The sequence below is a fragment of the Psammomys obesus genome, unplaced genomic scaffold, assembly GCF_907164565.1.
Source record: "Psammomys obesus unplaced genomic scaffold, mPsaObe1.curated_primary_1811, whole genome shotgun sequence".
In the NCBI taxonomy this organism is placed as follows: Eukaryota; Metazoa; Chordata; class Mammalia; order Rodentia; family Muridae; genus Psammomys; species Psammomys obesus.
The window spans coordinates 17,869,836-17,892,098 of NW_026596125.1; the positions used below are offsets into that span (position 1 = coordinate 17,869,836).

The following is a 22,263-nucleotide window of genomic DNA, read 5'->3' on the forward strand; positions in this document are numbered from 1 at the left end:
TTTATAAATTATAATATATATACACACACACACACACACACACATTATATAATGTGTGTGTGTATGTGTGCCTGTGTGTGTGTGTGAGAGAGAGAGAGAGAGAGAGTGTGTGTGTGTGTGTGTGTGTGTGTGTGTGTGTGTGTGTCAAGATCAACAGTTTCTTTGGTATGAAGAAAGGAGGGCAAGGCCCATACAGGTGTATGATTCAGTACACAGACTCTTCAAGAGTGAGCAGAAATCTGTTAAAGGCCAACCTAGCCCACTTCCTTCTCACTATCAGAGACTCGTGTGGCCTCTCGGAAAGGTGGACAGTAGCTCGAGGTCCTCAGCTAGTCAGGGTTAAGCCAGCAGGTCCCTAACCCTGGACTAAGACACTCTTTGGACAAATCTGCTCCACTTGATCCCGTCAGAAAACAGCAAACACAATGTGTGCGGTGTCCTCTGCAAAGATCAAGCTTCAACAGCAGAAAATGAGGAGACGACAGAAAGAAATGCTTCAGGAGACTAAAGGGAAGGAACGAGGACAGACACATTGGCTATAAATAATTCTGCACCTTGTTACAATCTTCAGCTCATGCAATTACCTGTCACTCAGTGATGTTTTATCTCCTTTCTGTAAAACAGGACCTCCAGGATGCAAAGTGCTGGCTGCCTCCACCCTGCCAGCCTTCACTGGGGCATGCAGGCTTCCGCCGCAAAGAGTTGAGACCACAAAGTCCTACTGCTCTATTCCTAACACTTACCGAGGTTCACATTTAACCTAGAAAGCATGATGTTGCCTGCAGGACGCGATCAGAGACCCAGAAAGACGGTTTCCTCAAGTCACCAGGCAGGTAACAAGCAAGTAAGGAAAAACTAAAATAAAAACATATGCACGTGTTTTTACACGTGCACAAGCGTTACATATGCACAAGCGTTTTCGTGTTCAACGACCCTACAAGGTTCCTATTACTAGACTTCCTTAGATTGGTTATCTCTTCCTTTTGAACCTGTGTGTAATCTGACATCGTTCTACCATAAAAGCGGGCTGCCTCAGGGGCAGGAAGGGGAGCGAGTAAAACCCAAAGTAGTGGTGTGTGAAAGTGAACCATGAGCATGGTAGGCGGAGGCCTCGGAGGCGGAGTCTCTCCGTGCCCTTTGCAGGGTGCAGTAATTCTTCTGCCGGGGGCTCCGGGGAGATTTATGGGGTGAGGTGGAGAAATGGGAGTCAGTGAAGCTGAGAAGGGAAAGCTGATCACAGGGACCCTTCAGTACAGGAAGGATTCTTTCCTCCAGTGATCACCACCCACCCACCTCCTACCCAGAGCCTGCGCACCAGCAAGCGCAGCAGCAGAGACTGCAGCATGGGCAGGGCCCCTCAGAAGGGCCAGCGAGCCCCATGCCTGCCACCGAGAGCAAGGCTGCCCTCCAGAGCCTCTGAGATAGAGGCAGATCTGTCCTCTCTGTTGCTGAGGGGTCAGCATCCCACCTTCCCCGGTCCCTGGATGAGGGAATATGCTGTATGGGAAAGAAGCCAATCTCAGAGTCGAGAGAGAGAAACTGCAGTGGAAAGAGCCCAGCAAGGAGCTGAAAGTGAGGAAGACTTGTCGAGGACCAATGATGTTTCAGGCACTATCTAAGCATTTTACATAAAAGCATCATTAACTCACAAGAACCTGTGAAGTAGATGTGCTCATGCCCTGACTTGATAACTAAGGCTGTGGGCGGAGGCGAGTCATCAGGGTGCTGAGGCTCAGGGTGTATGTCCTCTCTCCAGCGCTGCTTGTGGCAGAAGTGGTCCTGTGCAGCTCCCCTGAGCACTAACAGAAGACTAGATTGTCGCTGTGCCCTGCCTATGACACACTGAATGGGGTAAGAGCGACCAACCTTGAAATCTGGGAAGTACAGTTGAAGACAGGCCCATGCTGCCAGCAGGTCAACAAGGCATCTGACGATCAGGAGGAGAGATGATGTGGAGACAAACCCAAGTTGATGAGTCAAGGCCAAAGTTCAAGTGAAAGGCCAGATGGGAACTCTGGGGATGGACAGGTGGCCTCCTGTGTCCTTGCAGCCTAGAAAATGTCCTGTGATGAGTGAGGACAGCAGAGGGCTGAAGAGCACCCCGGAGTTTACTGTGTAACACAATGAGCATCCAATAACACCGCCATTAAGATCAGTGCCTCGGGAGGAAAGGGTACAGGAAGAGAAGGGGTAGAGAAGACTAGAACCATTTCGGACATGCTATGTTTGCCGTGACAGGTAACGGATGGTCCAGAACTCAGCTGGAGATTGTTTTAGAGCCTGGAAGATGCTGGAGGAGAAGGCCCTGAATAGTCCACATAGCAGGTATCCCAGGTCCCCAAATAAATAAGGTAAGCCCAGAGCATGCAGCAAAAATAGGCTACATCCCCCAACACACAGCAGAGCCCTGGCAATTGCAAGCACTGTGGTCTTTATCATGTTTCCTCTCTGCAGAGGCATAGGCTGGCCTATATCTCCAAGAACGCTGCCATGACCAGCAGCCACCTGTGGTCAACACAATGTCTGCCTCTGGACCAGAAAGGGTGCTGGGCCCTGAGTAGACACAGCGCATAGCAAGCAGTCGCCAACTTCCAGTGGGAAAGACAGACACATAAATAGTCCTCTCAATGTGCCATGATTAACAGCTACCATAAACTAAGAGCACAGGAGACAGGAGGAAGCCCTAAGTGAAGGAGCTGGCTAGGGGATTCCAGCAAGACTTTCAGAGATGAAATCTGACTGCAGTCTTGAAGACCTGTCAGAAGCTTCTGAAACAACAAGGCCATGAGCAATGGCCCAAGAGGGCGAACCTGGCTGGAATACACAGGGAAGGGCTTGACTGATGAAGCCTGATTGGAAACAGGGCATGAAGCTTCCAGGAGGGTAGTAAGAACAGGCAACAAAGGGCCTCCACGGCCTGCTAAGAGCAGACTCAGCTCAGGAGCCACAGCCGGGAGCTCCAGGGGCAGGAGAAAGGGCTCAGAGCTCAGGAGTGTGGATTGCTCTGAGGGAGCACTGGAGTCTGGTTCTCAGCACCCACACCAGGCTCACAATACCTAAACCCCGACTCCAAGGGCCCCAATGCCCTCCTCTGGCCTCCTCGGGCACCCATATGTATGTGGACAAATGCACACACAGACATAAAAATTAAGTAGATCAAGAACTGAGTAAACAGGGCAGGACCCCAGCCTCCAGAAGAAATAGCAAGGCGGCACTGAGGCTCACCTGTAAGCCAAAGATGATGTCACAGTCATGAAGCAAAGTTTCTAATGAAGTTTTTTAAGGTGGTAATGTACAGATTATGGCGAGTACAGCCAATGATGGACAGTCTTGCCCAGAAATTCAGGCTCAAGAAAAGTGTGGGTGCAGCCCACCTCTGGATCAATCCATTCCCAAAAGTCAACATCCAGACACTTCAGGAAAGGTCTAAGACACCCACAGAGCCTGCTAGGCAAGGGGCAGCTGAGATGCAGCCTGGGTAGTCTCTCTCCAAGTCATCCATAGGAGGTCTGGGTTCTAACACACTATACCTGACCTGCTTACACGTCAGTATCCACATGGTTCTATATGTGGAAAGCCCAGCAACTCCCAACTCTTTCTAAAATGCAAGCTCACAATCAGGACTTGAACCCTTGCAAGGAGGTGTGCTCAAACCTGTGAAAGCCCTCTTTTTCTTTTTCTGCTTCTCTTCTCCCACAGCCTCTCTTGGCTCCCACTGGACTGTCCAACTGTCTCCATGCATCGTTCCCCTTTTATAGAGAGTCAAAAGAAAAAAAATGGCAGCAGCTTCACCATCCTTTCAGGCTCATGTCCAGTTGCTGCTGTGATTAAACTTTTGGGAAGAACACAGAAAGCAAACCAGAGTTCAGCGGGCAGAGGGCTGTGGCCAAGAGAGAAGGAGATGCCAAGTCCTCTACGATGGAGTCCAGTGTCCAGGTCTCCAAGTGTTTGCACAATTCTGCCCTCTTCATGTCCCCTATCTACTTTAACACTCTTCCACACTGGCTCATTTTCTCTTTGTGTAATCCAGGCCCTGGAGCCTTGGAAAGCACACTGGAGAGTCCACAGTGAACATACCTCCCCAAGTCCCTCTGTATGCCTTAGAGACCAAAGGCTACAGCAATCAAATCTTCACACGTGTAGGTCTGCCAACTACCACTCAAACACTAGCCTGAGTCAGAGGCTCCACTTCCCTTCTGCAGTTCAGAATCTTGGGCTTCAGAAGAGAAAACTGTTTTAGACCATATTTTATTGCTGTTCTCTTCCTTGTTCCTGCCTGGCCACACGTTATATCTCCACAAGGCCGTCTATCCATTAGCAAGACAGCTTTGGGCTTGAAGACTCCAAGGAGAATGGAAATACATGTGTCCTTTAGGGGGCCAGGGTTGCTTCCGTGTACACAGATGCACTCAGCCATGTATGTGTGTGTGGAGGCTAGCCACCTACGACTCTCTCCCCCTTGTTTGTTTGTTTGTTTGTTTGTTTATAGGCAGGTCTCTCTCTGAACCTGAAGCGTGGTGGCTGGACAGCAGATCAGCCTGTCTTGGCTGTCATGTGCTCAACGCTGAGGCTGGAGGTTTATACATCACTGAGCCAGCTTTCGAGGGTGCGGGTGACCCAAACTCCATTCCTCATGTTCATACCTTAAGCGCCAACTCACTGGGCCACCTTCATTGCTGTACTTGCAAACATGCCAATGGGAAGATTTAGCTCACACGTGTTCAGTTCACACCTGGCATGGTAACGCAAACACGGGACCCCTGATGGTTAGTTACTTCATCTGTAGGAGTCAGCTGTCCCGGCTTCATCAGAGACTAGCCCAACACAGGACAGAGACTCTACAAACTCAAAATCCAACAGTGAACGGCTACATTTGCCATCCTGCTTCTCCAGCAGCTACTGGACTGAGGCTATACTAACGTGGCAAATTCAATGACTCCAAACCCCTCCATTTGGCTTTACTATATCCCCTTAAGGAACGCAGTCACTGTCAAAGGTTAAAGCCCTCTGGGGCTAGAAACTAAGTCCAATGCCCTTGAGATAGCAAATGCAAGCTCCAAAGGAAGGCTTCCTGCCTCTCTTGACCTCATTCAGGTACTCAGCAGGGCTGGCCTCACACACTCGGGATCCTGTCTGCTGTGAAAACAGATCTGACTCCATTTACTTATCTAATAAACGAATAAAAGAAATCTGGTCAGTATAGAAGATTTTTCTGATACTCATCAAGGAAATTCAGACACATCAGTGGTATCCCAGAAGAGCCTTGCAGTTTAAAGGCGGTACAGGAACTTAGGGGCACAGAATGGAATTGGAGGTGACACCAGTCTTCCTCCAGAACTGCAGACTGGAGAATTGAAGGTTACTTATTCCAATTATACCCAGGAGAGATGAATGATAAGGCAAGGACCAAGTCTGTGCAGAGCTCCACACAGAGCTCACTGCTGCTCTGAGAGTAAATCAAGATGACCATTATCTATAAGGTGGGTGACACCCTTCCTGCCATCCGTGAAAAGAGGCATTTTCATGGCAGCAGCAGGTAAGACGCACAAAGGTCAGAGGTCAGTGCCCCCCCATCAGTTACACCCCATCTTAGCCCCTCCACAGCTGCTTCCTTGAAAGCACACTGTCCACACATTGCTCTCTCTCTCAGTGCTTAAGATTGCCTTTTCTCTGCCTTGCAGGCCAAGGAAAAACAGTCAACATTTAGAGTAAAAATTATCAGAAAATTCAAGAGAACATGAAGGTCTCTGATACCAACTTACAGCCTTATGTCTTAACCCAAACACACATACTCACTCTTTCTGTCTCTGTCTTTCTCTGTCTCTGTCTCTGTCTCTCTCTCTCACACACACACACACATACACACACACACTGAGGGGTGGGACAGAGAGAGACAGAGCCTCTAAACTGAGAGACCAGAGAGAAAATCTTGTACAGAAGTGCATCTCAGGCTTCATGCAGCCAGGAAGGACCATCCATGTGAGGCTTGCTAAAATGCAGATTCTGAGTCAGTAAGTGTGGCTGCAACCTGAGATTCTAACTTCCACGTCGACAGTCAGTGCCAGCACTGGGTAGATGAAAAACAGTAAACACCTTCCAATCGAACACATCTGGCTCTGCGCTCTGCTTCTTGCATTTAGGAACTCTGACTCCAATCTACGTTCCCAGCATCCCTGGGGCTCAGTCTGCTTGTGCAGAGTGTGAGTTAGTGATGAGGAGCTGCTGACACAGTGCTTGGCGTGTCCTACGGGCTCAGGAAGTACCAGCAGCTGCCTCTAAGATTCGTGAGGACTGGGATGGTAGCTGGCTTGAAGCCAAAACCACAATAATGAGAACACAGGAGATGCCCAATGCTAGCTGGCCGGTGAGAGTAGCACACTCACACAGCGTCAGTGCCCACAGACTCCCCGGGCTCGCTGTTCCTGCACGAAGCCCGAGGCATCTGAAATCCTAGAGCACGCTCCCCAACACCTCACACAGCCAAACTCAACACTACCACCATGTTTAACCACTAAGACGTGTGTAATTTGTGGTGGTTATATGTACTTGAGAAAATTTCTTAACTATAAATAAGTAAATATAGCATCAGGCTGGAATCTGTATTTTATTAAGAGAAATTACTGCCTTGCCTGTTCTATGTGGGCAGTCTGAATGCAGATGCTATGGAAAAGAAAAAGCTTAATTCTTCATTTCCAAACCAAATGCAGAACTGCAAAGAGAGCCCAAACAAGGGCAATGAGACCACAATTTAAAGGGCCATGGGCAGAAGTGCACAGTTGCTCAGGACAAAACAGAAGGGAAAATATGAACAAAGAGGACAATGTCAGCTTTTAAATCAAAGGCAACAGTCTACCCCCAATTTCTCAAGAGGTTTTTTGTTTCGTTTTGTTTTTAAATCTCCACTGTTTCCTGAAGACAGTGGCTTCGTGAGCACGGATCCTCTTACTGGGTGAGGTATGCAGCAACAGGAATATGATTGCCACCTACAGTCGGAAGCAGTGTTCCCTCTGCCAAGAGCTGGCCAATCACATTTTATTGTCTTTTTTTTTTTTTTAAGTCAATTCAGTCACCTCCCTCCAGGCTCTTCCAAACCAGCACACATGGCTTCACTGAGAACTGCTCTTCACACACACATGCTAGGCATTCCACCTCTTCATGATCCTCACCCTACTTCTGATTTCCCAGAAACACTCCTCACACACAGGAGAGACCTCAGGAGACGGCAAGCCAACAGATGGGCCGACAAAGGAATCGTAGTAGAAGTGTAAATCACCTTACCTGATATGAATGGGACTGCCCGGAATATGTCCGACAGCCTGCTGTTAACCGGCTCGTATGGAGAATCTTCCAGCAGGTCATTTCCTGGAAATGACAGGAAGATTAGGCTCAGCTCTGGAGAACAGGCATATTTCAAACAGTGTTCCACCACTCAGACAGCACCCCTAATCATGTTAGGACTGTGTACCAAGAAGACGCTGAAGCTCTCAAAGATTTCACATGCGTGCTTGGGGTATGGTTATTTCCTTTTCATTCCTCTATCTCTGTTGTCCTTGCTCATCCCAGTGTGCCTCAGTGGAGCACACCCCGCCCACGATTGCCAGAAAACTCTCCCACTTTTTGCAAAGGAACGAGCCCATGACGTCACAAACTTTGCTTGCCTCCAGGAACCAATGAAAGAAAGGTGACCCAGGAGATGCCCCTGTCTCTGTTAGCTGGCCACACCATGGCCTCTGGCCTGCCAGTAGGAACACTGGCTACTAATATCTAGACGATTTCTAAACACAGGTTTTCACCATTGGAGTTTAGAAGTGGAGGCTGACAGTCCAAGCTTCCGTGTTGTACATGTTCAGTGAGTGTCGGGGAGGAAGGAAGGTTTGGGATACAGTCTGTCCACTCACAGACTCCCTACCTCCCACTGGAACGGGCAGCTGTGATGGCTCCTTCTCTGCTAACCACGGCTGAACCTCAGCAGCTGCTTTAAAACTCCACTAATCTAAGATGACAAATGGTTTTCACACGCGTGTCTTTGAGCCGGTGTGAGGGGTGAAGACAGAGCAGAGTTCACTGCCTCTGCAATACTTCTTTATCTCATGTCACAGGGAGGAAAGAAGGCAAACTCCATGCCAGGTGCAAGCAAGCCTTTGTGTGATTACTGGGAAGCCTCAGGCTGGCCAAGTGGGTTCCTCGGGTAGATGTAAGGGTCCCCCCTCTGATGTTCTGACTAGATCTCAGGAAGATCAATGGGGTCCCAGGGGTGCCCCCACCCCCGCGTGGATTTTCCGACAACACTGCTCAGCTGCAGCAAACACCAGCTGCCGCTGTCCCTAGGGGCCAATGAAAGGTCTTCATTCCGCAGCTGGGAGAAGCGAGAAGATGAGCTCAGCCAGCTCAGTCCGGGACGGACGGGACTGGGGTGCCTGCGCGGCCTCCGGAGAGGTGCGCGGCAGGCCGGGGGCGGCCGGGCGTACCCTGCAGGCTCTGGTACATGCTCCAGTAGATGCGCAGGCAGTTCTTCTCCTTCTTCATGCCCCGCTTGCAGCGGCAGTTGTAGAGCGATTTCTGCTTCAGGGCCTCCATGGCGCTGCGGCACTCATCCTTGGCCTCGAGGCCGGATGTCAGGCTGAAGTTGGTCTCCTTGCCCGCCACGCACTGCCTCAGCGTGCGGTACTTGGTGCTGCAGCTCTGTTCCTTCAGGCACTGGTCACTGGCCTTCACGCAGTCCAGGCGGTCCCCGCTGCTCACCTCGGCCGACAGCAGCAAATCTACAGGGAGGAGGGGAGAAGGCTCTCGAGTGCAGCACTGGTGGGAACCGGTCCCGGGCGGGGCGGGGGACGCGCGCCTGCCTCCGCCATCGCAGTGAGGGGCTCTTCTGGGCGGCCCTGGGAGCCCACCTTCCCACCTCCGGCACCCCTGCCATCGTGCCCCTCCCTGGCCCAACAAGGAAGGCAGTAACAGCTTCCGCTGGCCGCCGCCGCCCGGGCGCCCCCAGGCAGCAGCGGTCCTGAACCCGGGGACCTGCCGGCACCCGGGACTGCAGAGCCTCCCGGCTGCCCTCGGCGGAACAGCGCGGAGGGGCGCTCGGCACCCGTCGCGCGCCGGGCGAGAGGCGGGCGAGTGGCGCACGGTGCCCCGCGGGTGCGCAGAGGCGTTATTCCCAGAAAAGTTTTCCATTCCAAGTTTGCTCTCCTCCCGTCCCCCGGTGCGTCCGGCCACACTCCACCTGCCGGAGCGCCTCCTGAGCTCCTTGCCGGCCTAGGGGAACCAACGCCCCGGGGTGGAGGCCTCGGGCTCCTCGCTTCCCCTTCAGGCCGGTATTATCAGGAAAATCGACCTCGCCGAGCCGCCACCGCTTCCCAAGCCCAGGCCGTCTTGAACCTCTTACCCCTCGCGAACTTCTCCCACCCTCGTCAGGGCACCCCACACCGCAGTTCCGGACCCCACTGCACTGCGAGAGAGCCAGCGGCGGCCTCCACTTACCCAGGAGTGGCAGCGCGAAGTACAGGGTGGCCAGGAACATGGTGCCGGCGCGCAGCTGGTCCCCGCCCCCCCAAATCCAAAGCGGCCGCCGGGTCTCGCCGGGAGCTCAGCGCGCAGCGGCGCCCGGGCGAGCGCGCTCCTCCGGCCGCGGGAAGTTCAGCTCCATCCAGGGCAGAGGAGGCTCCCGTCGTCCGCCGCCGGCTCCAGCTCCGGGGGGGCGCGAGGGCGCGAGGCGGGCCCGCTCGCCGGCCTTCAGCTGCGACCCGGCCTGCAGGGAGAGCGCTCTGAACTGAGGCCCGGGGTGGGCAGCCTCCCGCCTCTCCCCTCCCCCGCCCCTCCCCGGGGACTTCCCAACGCCGCCCCACGCGGGGCCCGAGCGCGAGTTCGCCGGGCCCGGCCGGGGCAGCTCCGGGACCCGCGGCTGGGGGCTGCCAGCGTCCGGAGCCGCGGCTGCCCCGCACAGCCCGGGAGGCTGCGGGCAGGGAAACGGGCGCGACTTTGGGAGCGAGCGGCGGCGGCGAGGGCCCGTCGCCCGCGCGGCCGGCCCGAGCCCCGCTCCGGGAAGTTGGCCGCCCTCCCTGGCGGCGCTCGCCGGCTCCCCCGCCTCGGGCCCTCTGGATCCCGGGCACCGGCCATCTCCGTGGCCGACACCCCCTCTCCCGGACTAGCGTCCGCCCGGGGGAACCGGCATCCCGCCCGGAGCCGAGAGCTGGCTGCTGCGCCCCTACCCCTGCCCGCCGCGCGCGCTGGGCTCGCTCCTGGACACCGGCGCCTCACGCGCGCTTGCCCAGCGCCCGAACTCCTGCGCATCCACACCGCTGCCCCGGGAGAGCGAGCCGGCCCGCAGCATCTGCGCGCCCCAGCAGGTGCAGCCCCGCGCCGCTAGCGCCCCCCTGGCCCCAAAGTTGGAGGATGCTAGCAAAATGGAAAGGGATGGTGGAGCTGGGGGTGAGGGCGATGGGTCCTCAAGTGGAAAGAGAAAACTCCTAAATGCCACCAACCTGGACCAAGCTGACCCGCGTCCGGCTGCAGCGAGTGGCCAGTGTTTGTTTATTTATTCCTTGGGGTGTCCCCGCCTCCTCTTTCTCTTTCCGGGCTCACTTTCCCCGCGCTAGGGAAAAAGAAGATGCCATCATCTGCTACAGAGCGGAGGGCAGAGTTGGCCAGGACGACTTCCGAGCAGACCTCCCCGCCCGGCTGGATGCCCGTTAGGGGTGGCGGCGGTTATTGGAAGCGGCGGGAGGGCAGCTTGCTCACATTGGTTTGGTCTAGAGGACCCTCGGGCTGCCGCTGCTCCTCTGTGCGCTACAGCCGACTGACAGGCGGCCTGGCGGTGGGACCCGAGGCCGGCACGCACGCGGGCTCGGACCCGCAGCGCCACGCCGCCGCCGCCTCGGAGACTGCACCCCCCTCCGTGCACAAGGGCCCTTTCTTAGTGCAACACAGCAACCCACCCAGACCCTTTTGAACGCAAAGTTGTTTTTTTCCTCCTTGTCATTCGCGGCTGTGACTCAAGACTTGGCGCGGAGCACACTCATTCAGACCTGAGCCCCGAGCGGCGGTCCGGGAGGGATGCCCCACCCGTGGATCCACGCCCGAGCGACCCCACGCCGCCCTCATCAGACTCCCACGGCGAGACAAAGCAGTCCCCAGCCCACCGCACTCAGGTCTGGTCAGAACCAGCTCTGGGTAATTTATGAGGTGACCTCCATCTTGACTGTTTGAAGAGTAAAAAATTTTTTCAGAAACATTTTATAAGCGGAACACATCGCTAGCCCTTCACCCCAACTTCTAGGGTCGCTAGAAGTTGGGGTGAAGGGCTAGGGTCGCTCCAGCGGTTTTGCTGAGCCTATTCCTCGCGGAACCCCGCTGCCCCTGAAGGGTGGAGAGGTCTGTCTAGAGTGTGTCCGCAGTGGCTGGCGACTAGCTCGATGCTCGGGGCTTGTGTTGGAGATCTTTGCTATGTCCAAGTTCATCTCTCAGGAAAAGCGAGTTTGAATAAAATCTGTGAGCCCAGCTGTCAGTTCTGCAAACCTATCACCGCAGACAATGGGCCGCCGGGAAGGACAGAAAGGAAAGGCTTTTTTTGATGCAGGGGGTTAATTGAAAAGGGCACAGGCTTTAGTGTAAGTCTGAGGCCAGGGTGTAAGGGCAGAGAGGCTAGGAGGAGGTGCGTGGCTCTCCTTTCAAGTGCTATCCGCCAGGCGAGCCCTTCAGCCGCAGAGGCTGCCAGTGTGGCGGCGCGGTGCATTGTTTGGAGTCCTCAGAGTGCTGCGCCTCTGTGAACGACCCAGGGGACCCCGCTAGCCTAGCTCCTCCCCTGCCTTGGGTAGGTAGGAAGCGGGTGGTGCCTTCACCTTGAATCCTCCCCCCCCCCCCCCGCGTCACATTCAATCACATAAGACACAGATTTCAAGCTCAGTGTATCAGTTTACACTCGGCAGTTGAGAAAGCATATGTCACATTTTTTTGCGACAGATGGTTCAGTCCGAGGGCTACTTAAGTGCTTTCTGGAGACAGAGCCACAAGTTTACAGTGGGGACTACTGCTGGAGATGTAATTCAGTCTTCTCATACAGAGGCGTCTTTCTGCATTTTCACACCAAAGCAAAAGTACCAGGGAAGTGGATTTTAGTGAGAAGACTTATCTGAAGACTCCCTTGGACACTCGAAACTAAAATCGTTCTGCATTGCCCTAGTTCATAAATGGGTTAGAATGGTCTGCTGTCAAGTTTGTGCTTGTCTTTGGGGACCACTTGGGGCTGTTGGAGAACATTTAAATTTCATTTAAGACATCAACCATATCTTTTCCAAATAGTCTTTGTTTGGAAAACGCTTGGTTATCTTACTCACTCCACAGGAGTTTTAAAATCTACTTTTAACATAGAAGAAAAGGCCGATTTAAAAGTTCTCCAATCATAGGCTATAGGACTCCTTCAAAAGTAGTTGTGGCTTCAAGAATATTTCAGACCCCTTCCTCACTCTAGCCTTTCATATGTAATAAATGATAAACATAGACATGATGAAAATAGACCCCTGGGGTTTGGCTTGGTTTGGGGGGATTATTAATTTTGTTTTTGTTTTTGTGTGTGCCCTGGCCCATGAAGGACAGAAGAGGGGTTCAGATCACCCAGAGCTGGAAAGTTACAGGTTGTTGCAGGCTCAGCGTGGGCGCTGGGAACCAGACTTGGGTCTTCTGCAAGAGCAGCAAGTGCTCTCAAGTACTGAGTCATCCCTCCAGCTCTTTGTTTAAAATAATTAATAATAATAACAACAACAATAAACCTAACTAGTTGCTGCAGCTGTGTTGACCAACACTCAGACTACAGTCTCTGTGTTACTACTATGAATTTAATTACAATTAAATACAAAATAAGTATGGCTGGTTCTTACCAACCCTGGCCATGCACAGCGGTGGTTTCCATACCTGATAACACTTAGAAAACCATTCCGCAATCACAGAAAGATCCATTGGGCAGCACCCCACCCTCTAATGTTGCTGTCAGATTAATGGATATCGCTTTTATATAGAATAACAGATCAGCAGTGAGTGCTTTATAAGCAGTGGCATAATGAGAATTGTGAGGGTGACAATGGTGGTGATGATGATGGTGGTGGTGATGATGGTGGTGGTGATGATGGTGGTGGTGGTGATAATGGTGGTGGTGATGATGATGATGGTGATGATGGTGGTGGTGGTAATGGTAGTTGTGGTGATGGTGGTGGTGATAATAGTGATGGTGATGATGGTGGTGGTAATGGTAGTTGTGATGATGGTGATGATGGTGGTGGTGATGATGGTGGTGGTGATGATGGTGGTGGTAATGGTAGTTGTGATGATGGTGGTGGTGATAATAGTGATGGTGGTGGTAATGGTAGTTGTGATGATGGTGGTGATGGTGGTGGTGATAATGGTTATGGTGGTGATGGTGGTGATGGAGCTGATGTTTCTGCTGTTGGTAGTGGTGATGATGATGGTGTTTTGTTTTCCTCCTGAGGAACCTGAAGAACTCTACCAACACACAGCCCAGTTATGTTCTCAACACAGGATGACATAGTGGCAATGAAGCAAAGGGGAAGAGGAATGGCCATGTGAAATTTCATCCTCCAAGAAGAGCTGAAAGTAAAACGATGCAGCTCATATTCTAGTGTAAGACGTGTCACAGTAGGACCCAACAGACAAAACCCCTGCCTTAATTTGTGCTAACATTAGAGGCAAGAGAAATGCATGGCCAGAAAGCCTTTGGAATACGGAAAACAGAAAGCATGGCATATTCTATTAGAACTGTTTCCTTGGAGCTTATCTGTGCCATGAGCATGGGACAGATCTCAGGATAAAAGGTGACATTGAAATATCAAATATTAATCATTATAAAGGTTCATGCAATCCTCTGTGATATGTTTTCTCAGTGGAAAATTGGTTTTAATGCTACAAAATTAGGTTCAATCCACCAGCGAGCACGTGAAGTGAGCAATCTTCTTGTATTTCTTGATGTAAGTGTATTTTCATAAGTTAACAGATGAGTCAGGATGAAAATGACAGTTTTATCTCATGTGGCATTTTGCCTCTTTCTCTCACTGCCTTTGTCCTATAGAATATAATGTAAAATATATTCATTCCTAAAATTATACTGCTCAAAAGTCATTCAAGTTTATTTTTTAATTCAAACTACTTCATCATCTGACATTAAATGGTTTGACAGGCATGCCTCTGTGACTACACAAAACCAGTCACCGAAATGTGTTTATCTGTTCCTTTCATGTTCCTTTGCTGTGACTTTCTTGCCCATTCTCTTCCATTTGCCCATGAAATCCTACATCTTGGTATTTTGAGGTTCGGCTTAGCTGACTCGGCCATGTAAACATAGCAGAGGCCCCTTGATGAACTGATTCCACGCATTCATCCACAGCCCATCGGAAGCTCTGCCATGTCTGTGGTGACAGTTGCCTCCCCGACTGGACTGTGAGCACGCTGAAGGCAAGGGAGTATTCTAGACATCATGTCTGCAGCTCTCACATTTAGACTGTTGACTGACACACTCATTCCCAGTGAATGCGTATTGATTGCATGAATAATGCGTGGTGCTGGTCCTCATTCTCCTCTGACACCATAATTTTACAGAAGGATTTACATGAAAATCCCTTTACTGTATGAACAATACTAAATGTAAGTACCTCGTGTGATTACTGGTATTACAGTTCCAATAATAGTATCAGATATGTATTATTCCTTTGGGGATTTGACATTTAAATTTTTTAAACAAAAACCATTATTATAATAGAATGCTCTTTTTCTGCTTCACTTTAATAGTAAAATATGACATATTTCATTTCTGGGAAATGATAGCTTGCCTTAGGTCATATTTTAAGGCAGAGAGCCAGAGGCAGAGTAACGTTCCCACCTGAAGTTCTCTAATCATCTAGAAATGTACCTCTCTCTGGGAGAGAGGCCAGATCACAGCCACCATGGAGCCTTTGTCTTCAAAGGCAAATTTTTAAAAGCCAAATTGGCTCAGAATTATTTTTAAAGAAACAACTCTGTCAACACAGTTGCAAAGCCCTCTTGCGATCGTTTAGGGAAAAATGAGAAAACGCTGATCGGCCAAACCTGAAAGCTGGCTAAGGATCACCCCACTGACAAAACCTTCACCTTCTGAGCTGCACTTTGAGCCTTTGCCCTTTGATGGTCCAGGAAGGAGTAGCGCTCTCAGATCACAGTGCCCTTACTGGGAGTAGATGAAGCTCTATCTTCTGAACATTATTTGCAAAGGGAAGTGTCTTACAGGCTGTCAGGAGGCCTGACCTCTAGGAACCTAGCTTAGGACACCTTCCTTCCTCCTTGGTTTTTGGGTAATTTTCATTTCTTAGGACTAATAAGTCAGTAGCCAGGGTTTTAATGCATTTATGGAAGAATATTCTTGAGAGTTGAAGTCATTTGTGCTTTGGCCTTCTGCCACGAAATGCATAAGGTGCGCGGCCCTGATGAAATAAAGTCCCTGTCATGCCTTATTGCTTCAGCGTGTGGCGGAATACAGCCATCTTCCGAGGACTTTGGAGGGATTTGCTCCTGATTGCCAAGGTGCTGGATTAAAGGCCCTGCAACTGTCAGCCCTCTCGATCCAGCCAGGGTGGGAATGCCTGCTGGCAGGAGACTCCCCTCCTCAGCACTGCCTTCCTCATCACCCCAAATCCTGTTCCACAGGGAGTACTGCTTCAGAAGGGCAGGGGGAAGCTTAATCCCCAGCTTTGTCCAGTAATTAGCCTGTCTCTGTCTCTGGAGGAAGCAAACACAGATGCCCATCCGGATGCGTGCTAGGAGGTGGAATGGAAACAAGACTGAAAACATTGACTCCTTTCTTTGGAAGCCTTTTAGCAGCCTTTGGGGCCTCACAGAGTTCTCATTTCTGTCGATGTCATGATATCTGAAGTGGTCAGATGAGGCCTTCCCCACCCTCAGTGCTTCAGGACAAGCAGAAACTGGACCAGAGACTTGGGAGATGAGCGCGTGCGGGCCTCCAGCAACAATGAGTGCTCTGTGCAGCGCTGCTGCCTTTGTCCTGCCTCTTACCCAGGGGATTTTCAGGAACTGCTATGGAAATGCACTCTGACCACAGTGTAAGCCTCTGGAAGCGCCCTGGTGGGAGACCACTAACACAATTAGTTTGCAGTTAAGGACTATGCTTCTGCCAGAGCCCATGAGGCCAAGGGTGCTACCAGAACAAAGGGTTGGGATGTCTGTTTTCAAGTGCCTAAAGTGATGTCATTTGGAAGTCATTTCAAACTCCTCCAGAATTGATACTCTGAGAACAAAGGCACTGCAATGTTCCTAGAGCTGTTGGTTTTATTTTCCCCTGTCAGAAATCTGACGAAAGTCAGTTCAAACTATCAAGAGAAACAACATCATGTGCTATGAGGTCTCCTGTCACACAGAAGGGGTGACAGATCCGTTATATAGATAAATCTAGCACAAAAGTGAATTAGGAAAGTCTAGGAGATAAAAATTAGAGGGCAGATGGGAAGCTGCCCTTGACAGGGTTCATATCTCTGGGACCATGATAGAGAATTAAACTGAGGTGCCTTTGAGTTTAATCTGAATCGTCTGTTAACCCTAAAACAGGGAAATATTAGTGGGATGAGCAATGGGACAGATTTTATTCCCCACACAGTGCATTAAGAGAGGGGGCTGCAAAGACCCCGCTCACTTAGTTTTGGACTAAGTGTCAGCAGAGACGTTACCTAGACCTGAGAACACTGTGCTGTTTGAGAGGCTGATGGGGCTGGCGCATTTATGTTCCTGTGTCTAGCTTGTGGCTAATACTGTGGCATGCGCAGCCAGACCTGGAGGCAGGGTTTTCTGCCACAGTTAGGTTGAGTGCTTCCTTCTGAGGTGGGGAGTCCTCGGATTCTCCCTCATCTTCCTGTGGTAGTTCCTTTCACATTGCGAGCCATGTATGTGTCTCAGTAACAAGCAGCACCTGTTTTAAAAAACATTAAAAAATATCCAAGGTGGAAATGATGGTAGTTCCCCCACTCTTCTGTGTCGTTCCCATGTATGTTCCCCACTCTTCTATGTTGTTCCCATGTATGTTCCCCCACTGTTCTGTGTCATTCCTATGTATGTTTGGTCCTATACATCATGGGCAATATATTTTCTACTGTGAATTGTAGTCTTAAAAGCCTGAAAACCATTGCATGGCTGTAAAATTGTTTTCTGATAAAAAAAAAAAAAGGTGTGGGGAAGGGGGCTTGGACATTTCAACCAGAATAAAGATTTCATTTCCCATCCTCCTTTGCTGCCAGCTGTGGCTGGGACAGAGTCTGATGTGTAAGATGAAATGAAATGAAACCAAGAACCTCAGTGAACGCCTCACCTCCATGTTTGCAACGTCACTCGCTGTTTGTTTTGCTACTTGGTGCTCCAGATTCAACCAGGCACAGAAGAGTATTTACAGTGATGTCTGTCTGCCTTCCCCAGACCCTCTCCATACCATGGTCAAGGGACAAATGCATGTCTTATTTAAACTGTTATATGTATTAATAATCTGATATTAATGTATTAACTATGTAATAATTAATACATTAATCTTGTATCTACAATGCGCAGAGCCCAGTCTTAAAGAACTGCTACAGCCAATTTCCAATTAAGAGGAAATGCGTTTTATTAAAAAGTATTTTCTGAATATCTACCATAGACCAGCCTTTAGCTAGGATGCATTAGAAAACATGCAGAAGACTGAATGTGAAAAGAGGTGCAGTCTCATTGGAAAGACAAGTTATGTAACTGAAATTCCATTGTACGTATAATTTTATATTGTATGTATAATGTTATAAATTTCAGTTATCTGAAACTACTGTAAAGGGTTAGAAGAATTATAAATACGAGAGGATCTAAACACGAGGCTGTACATGAAGGAGAGATGGGAAAGTCAAGAACGGATTGTGACTGTGAAGATGAGCACGCGCAGGCGAGCACTGCTTAGGGCAGGGATGGCCACGGAGTCCCCTGTGCCAGAAGGCTGTCTGCAGCAGTCTTTCTCTTAACTCTCCTTTAGTTGGGGTGGTTAGGCCTCTACCTCCCTTCCTCCAATCCCAACCTTAAGTAAGGGAGAGAAGATTAGTGGGGAGAGGACCCAGACCCCTTTACCTCTCCCGGCCGTGTAGGGCCAGGGGTTCTCTTACGGCTCTATACCAGTCTGTCTGCCGCAGTTACAGCCCGCATGCTCCTCCTCACTGCTGGCCTCAAAGACTTTCTCTCCATCTGTCTGCTCCAGAGACCGTCTCTGGTCTCTGCTCTCTAAACTGCTCCACACATGCCAACACAGAACTCCACCAAGCGCTCTCTTTCTCAGCCTCAGATTTATAATCTCAGAGTCCTAGGTCGTGACCCTCTCCGTGGGGCACATGGAAGGCCCTCACCAGCTGGCAAAGATCACGCCACACACGTGACAATTAACAGGTGTGGACAAACTATTGCCCAACTAAAATCCCACAGAAGCACATCTTCATAGCATCCAAAGAAAGCGAGACACCCATTACGCGTGCATGCCTAACTAAGCAGCATTGGCAACAGATAGCTTCTGGAGGCGAGTCGGTTTGCTTCAAGGGTGTGGCCCCTCGTGTTGGCCACACTCCAGTGGATCACACCACACCTGAGTACATGGGTGCACAAGCTGGGTTCCATAGGTTTTATAAACAAGCAAAAGAGGGTGCAGAGTTGGGTGGGTGAGAAAGACAATGCTCGGAGGATTTGTGGGAGTGACTGTGCCCAAAGCACATTTACAGAGTCCTCAAAGACTTACCTTTATCTTTCAGTCCTTGACTGATGCTCAGCCAAAGTAACCAGCAAGAGCCTGTGCTATGGCAAAGTGACCACTCTGTCTCTACTTTTCATGGAGTTGGGAACTCATTCTCACTTGCCCAAAAGTCTTATGATTGCAGAGCAGAGGCTCAAGGCTCCCTTGCTGGAAACTCAGGTAAATGAGGCTACTGTCAATGTGATGTCATTCTGAATTTGGTGACAAGGACTTTTTTGTGGAAATCATACCCATCCTGTTCAAACACATCTCTATGTGTGGGATAAATGAGGTTTCTTTTTAAGCAAAATTAGAATTTACTAAGAAAAATATTTTAATGCAGATTTAAAGAGGAGAGAGGGGAGGGGAGAAAGCTGCAGAGGGGGAGGGGAGAAAATAGAGAAAGGGGAAAGAAAAGGAGAAGAGGAGAAGGAAAAGAAGAAGAAAAAAGGAAGAGAAGGAGGATAGGAAGAGGGAAGGAATAGGAGAGGAAAGGAAGAGGAGGAAGAGGAGGAGGAAGACAAGGAAGAGGAGGAGGGAGACAAGGAAGAGGAGGAAGAGGAGGAAGAGGAGGAGGAGAGGTAGCATGAGTCCCTGAAAGGAATGCTGCCAACGCTTACTTCTAGTTTAAGAAGCGCTGGCCAGTTGCTGTAGTCTACAAGTTTTCAGTGAAGCTTCTGCTATTTTCCAGGTCATTTGAACGGCTAATGATATGGAGATTCTAGAATTCTGTTTCTGCATACCAACTAGTAGCCATTTAACCCCGGGCCCTCCCTTCTCTGAAGACACATGACTCCGGGATGCCTGGCTGGCAAGGCAGGAGTATGTTAAAAGGAAAAGTGTTATTTCAGCAGACTCACCACAGAGGTATGTGTTAATTAAGTTAATTGTGCCATCAGTGATTCAGGCAATGACAGTAACTATCCCAGTAATGGGCTGGGCTATTGCCATCATCTATTAAACGTGCTGGTCTTCCTAAATGCAGTCATTTCCCTTATTTTTAAAGCATGGGTATTCACATGTGTGCGTGCACGCAGGTGTGTGTGCACACACACTTTTACAGGAGTTAACTTATGTGGTTTGGTCTTTACCTTTTACTATCATAAAAAAAGAGAAGTTCTTTTCTTCTTCAAGCAGACGAGGAACGGGAAACTCAGAGCTGCCCCACCGCTGACTTAAGGTACTCAGCTTCTTATCTAAGGGGCAGCATTCACATCCATCGCCACGCTGCTGATCTCATAATCTGCCCTAGATTCCTGGTAGTGTAATGGACACAAGTCAAGCCTTTGAGTTTTTATTTTGTGTTCTACTGGATTAATAAATCTTAAATAATAATAATTATCTTTGGAATTTTATTGACGAGTTAGATTTTTTTTTTCCTTTAACAATAATAGTACTTAAGTTAATAGCCTCATGTGGGTGGGCTACTCAAAACCAAAAACACAGGGCTGGGAAGATGACACAGTGGGTAGAACGCTCTCAGTGAAAGCACAAGTATCTGAGTTCAAATTGCCAGAAGCCATGTGGCAATCCAGGCATGGAAACCGTAACATCTGGGGCACAGAGACATGGGGAAGGCTGGGATTTCGGGCCACAAGCCTAATTCCAGCTTAAGCAAGAGACGATGTTTCAAGGGAGCTCAGTAGAAAGGAAAGCCGCACACCCAATGCTCTGCCCTTGCCACTGTGTGCACGCACGCACAGGCGTATGCACTGATACACATCTGCCTGAACCACACTTAACATACTCACACACACACACGACCCCAACAATCTAAATAAAGAGAAATAAAAATCATTCAGAAACTTGACATTCTCGGTCTTTTCCTTGTATGTTTTCTAAGAGAAGACAAACTTGGCGTAAGCTGAATTATTCTCACGGTAGATATTGATCTTTTCTGGAGTCTGTAAGAAGCTGGGCTACCAGATAAAGGAAAGACGCCCACACGGCGGGGGTGGGGGCTGCAGCGCAGGGATGGGGGCACAGGAATGGAGGGCCAATGCTGCTGAGGTAGATTTGGGCCAGAAGTTGCTCTGGATTGTGACAGCAAAATGATTTCTCAGATGTTTGTTTAGAATGCCTCACCAGAAAAGCAACATTATCAAGCCAGAAGAAAGCACAGCACTTGGGAAGCTGAGTGTCTTTGTTAGGGTTTTGTTGCTGCAAAGAGATACTATGATCATGGCAGTTCTTTTAAAGGAAAACATTTAATTGGGGCTGCCTTACAGTTTCAGGGGTTTAGTTCCTTGTCATCATGGCAAGAAGCATGGCAGCGTGCAGGCAGACATGGTGCTGGAGGAGCTGAGAGTTCTACATCTTGACCCAAGGGCAGCAGAAGGAGTCTGTGTGCCACACTAGACAGAGCTTGAGCATAGGCGAGCTCAGAGCCCGCCCCACAGTGATGCACTTCCTCCAAACAACTATGCCTACTCCCACAAGGCCACACCTCCTAACAGAGCCACTCCCTATGGCCAAGCATTCAAATGTGAGTCTGTGGGGGCCAAACCTACTCAAACCACCACAGTGAGGGAGTGGGATTACGAGGTTGAGGCCAGGTGGAGCTGTAGGTGGAGGCCGTGTCCCACCAAGCAAGAAAGCAATCAGAACACCAAGAAACAGACTGGAGGCCTAAAGGCTGAGAAGCTGGAGGCTGGGGGATTGAAGAGGCCACTGCAAAGTTAAGAGCAGGAAAAACTGGAAGTCTAACACCAATGATGGCAGCAGTGTGGCAGGATGCAGTAAAGTCCAAAGCATGCACACATGTATTCATAACTATACTTGTATACTGACATAGACTCCCAGGTAAACATCTGTCTACACCTATACGCTTAGCCAGCTGCACGTAATTAAAAGAGCTCACAGGCAGAGATGTTTCTTTGCCTTGCTGGGGACGCTGGTCTGGGAGCCATGTCATGCTGGGGAGAGCCTGTTTGGGTCCGTGTAGATGGTGCTGTAAATCCTAAGAAACAGGTGGGGACAGCCTGTGTGCTCTCACCACCCTTACCTGGCATCCACCCCCTTCACTCTGTAAGCTTCAGACATTTTGACCTTCTTTGAATCATACCCCAGACCTTAATACCTGCTGATCCCTTAGCCTGGCTCTCTGCCCAGCCCTGGCTGTTGAGCTTTTTATTAGGCTGAGGTCAGCTTTACAGAAACATCCCCCGGAAGGCGCCTCCGCCTGTCCCCTTGAATGCTGTCGTTGGCCCCGGGGCTTGGTTCACTGTCCCTCTTTTCTGCTGGATCCTAAGTTCCCTGAGGACAGGGATCATGGCTGTTATGTTCCTGCTAAGTCTCCAGTACCTACGCGAAGCTACACAGAGCACATGCCCTGTAAGCTGAATGGATGGATGGAAGGATGGGTGGATGGAAGGATGGGTGGATGGGTGGATGGAAGGATGGGTGGATGGAAGGATGGAAGGATGGGTGGATGGAAGGATGGAAGGATGGGTGGATGGATGGATGGATGGAAGGATGGGTGGATGGATGGATGG

General features: G+C 50.1%; 1 protein-coding gene across 2 annotated transcripts in view; it reads right to left on the reverse strand.

The window, feature by feature from the left end:
• The window catches only part of Gfra1 (GDNF family receptor alpha 1), a 193,968-nt gene extending 183,464 nt beyond the window's left edge, over window positions 1-10,504 (reverse strand). For both annotated transcript variants that reach the window (XM_055591547.1, XM_055591546.1), the window contains exons 1-4: window positions 10,479-10,504; window positions 9,478-9,745; window positions 8,469-8,762; window positions 7,279-7,362 (exon numbers count right to left, since the gene is read on the reverse strand). In XM_055591547.1, coding sequence (XP_055447522.1) covers window positions 7,279-7,362; window positions 8,469-8,762; window positions 9,478-9,517 — 418 coding nt within the window. In that variant the 5' untranslated portion in view covers window positions 9,518-9,745; window positions 10,479-10,504. The remainder of the gene's footprint in view (window positions 1-7,278; window positions 7,363-8,468; window positions 8,763-9,477; window positions 9,746-10,478) is intronic.
• Between the last annotated feature and the right edge of the window lie 11,759 nt (window positions 10,505-22,263).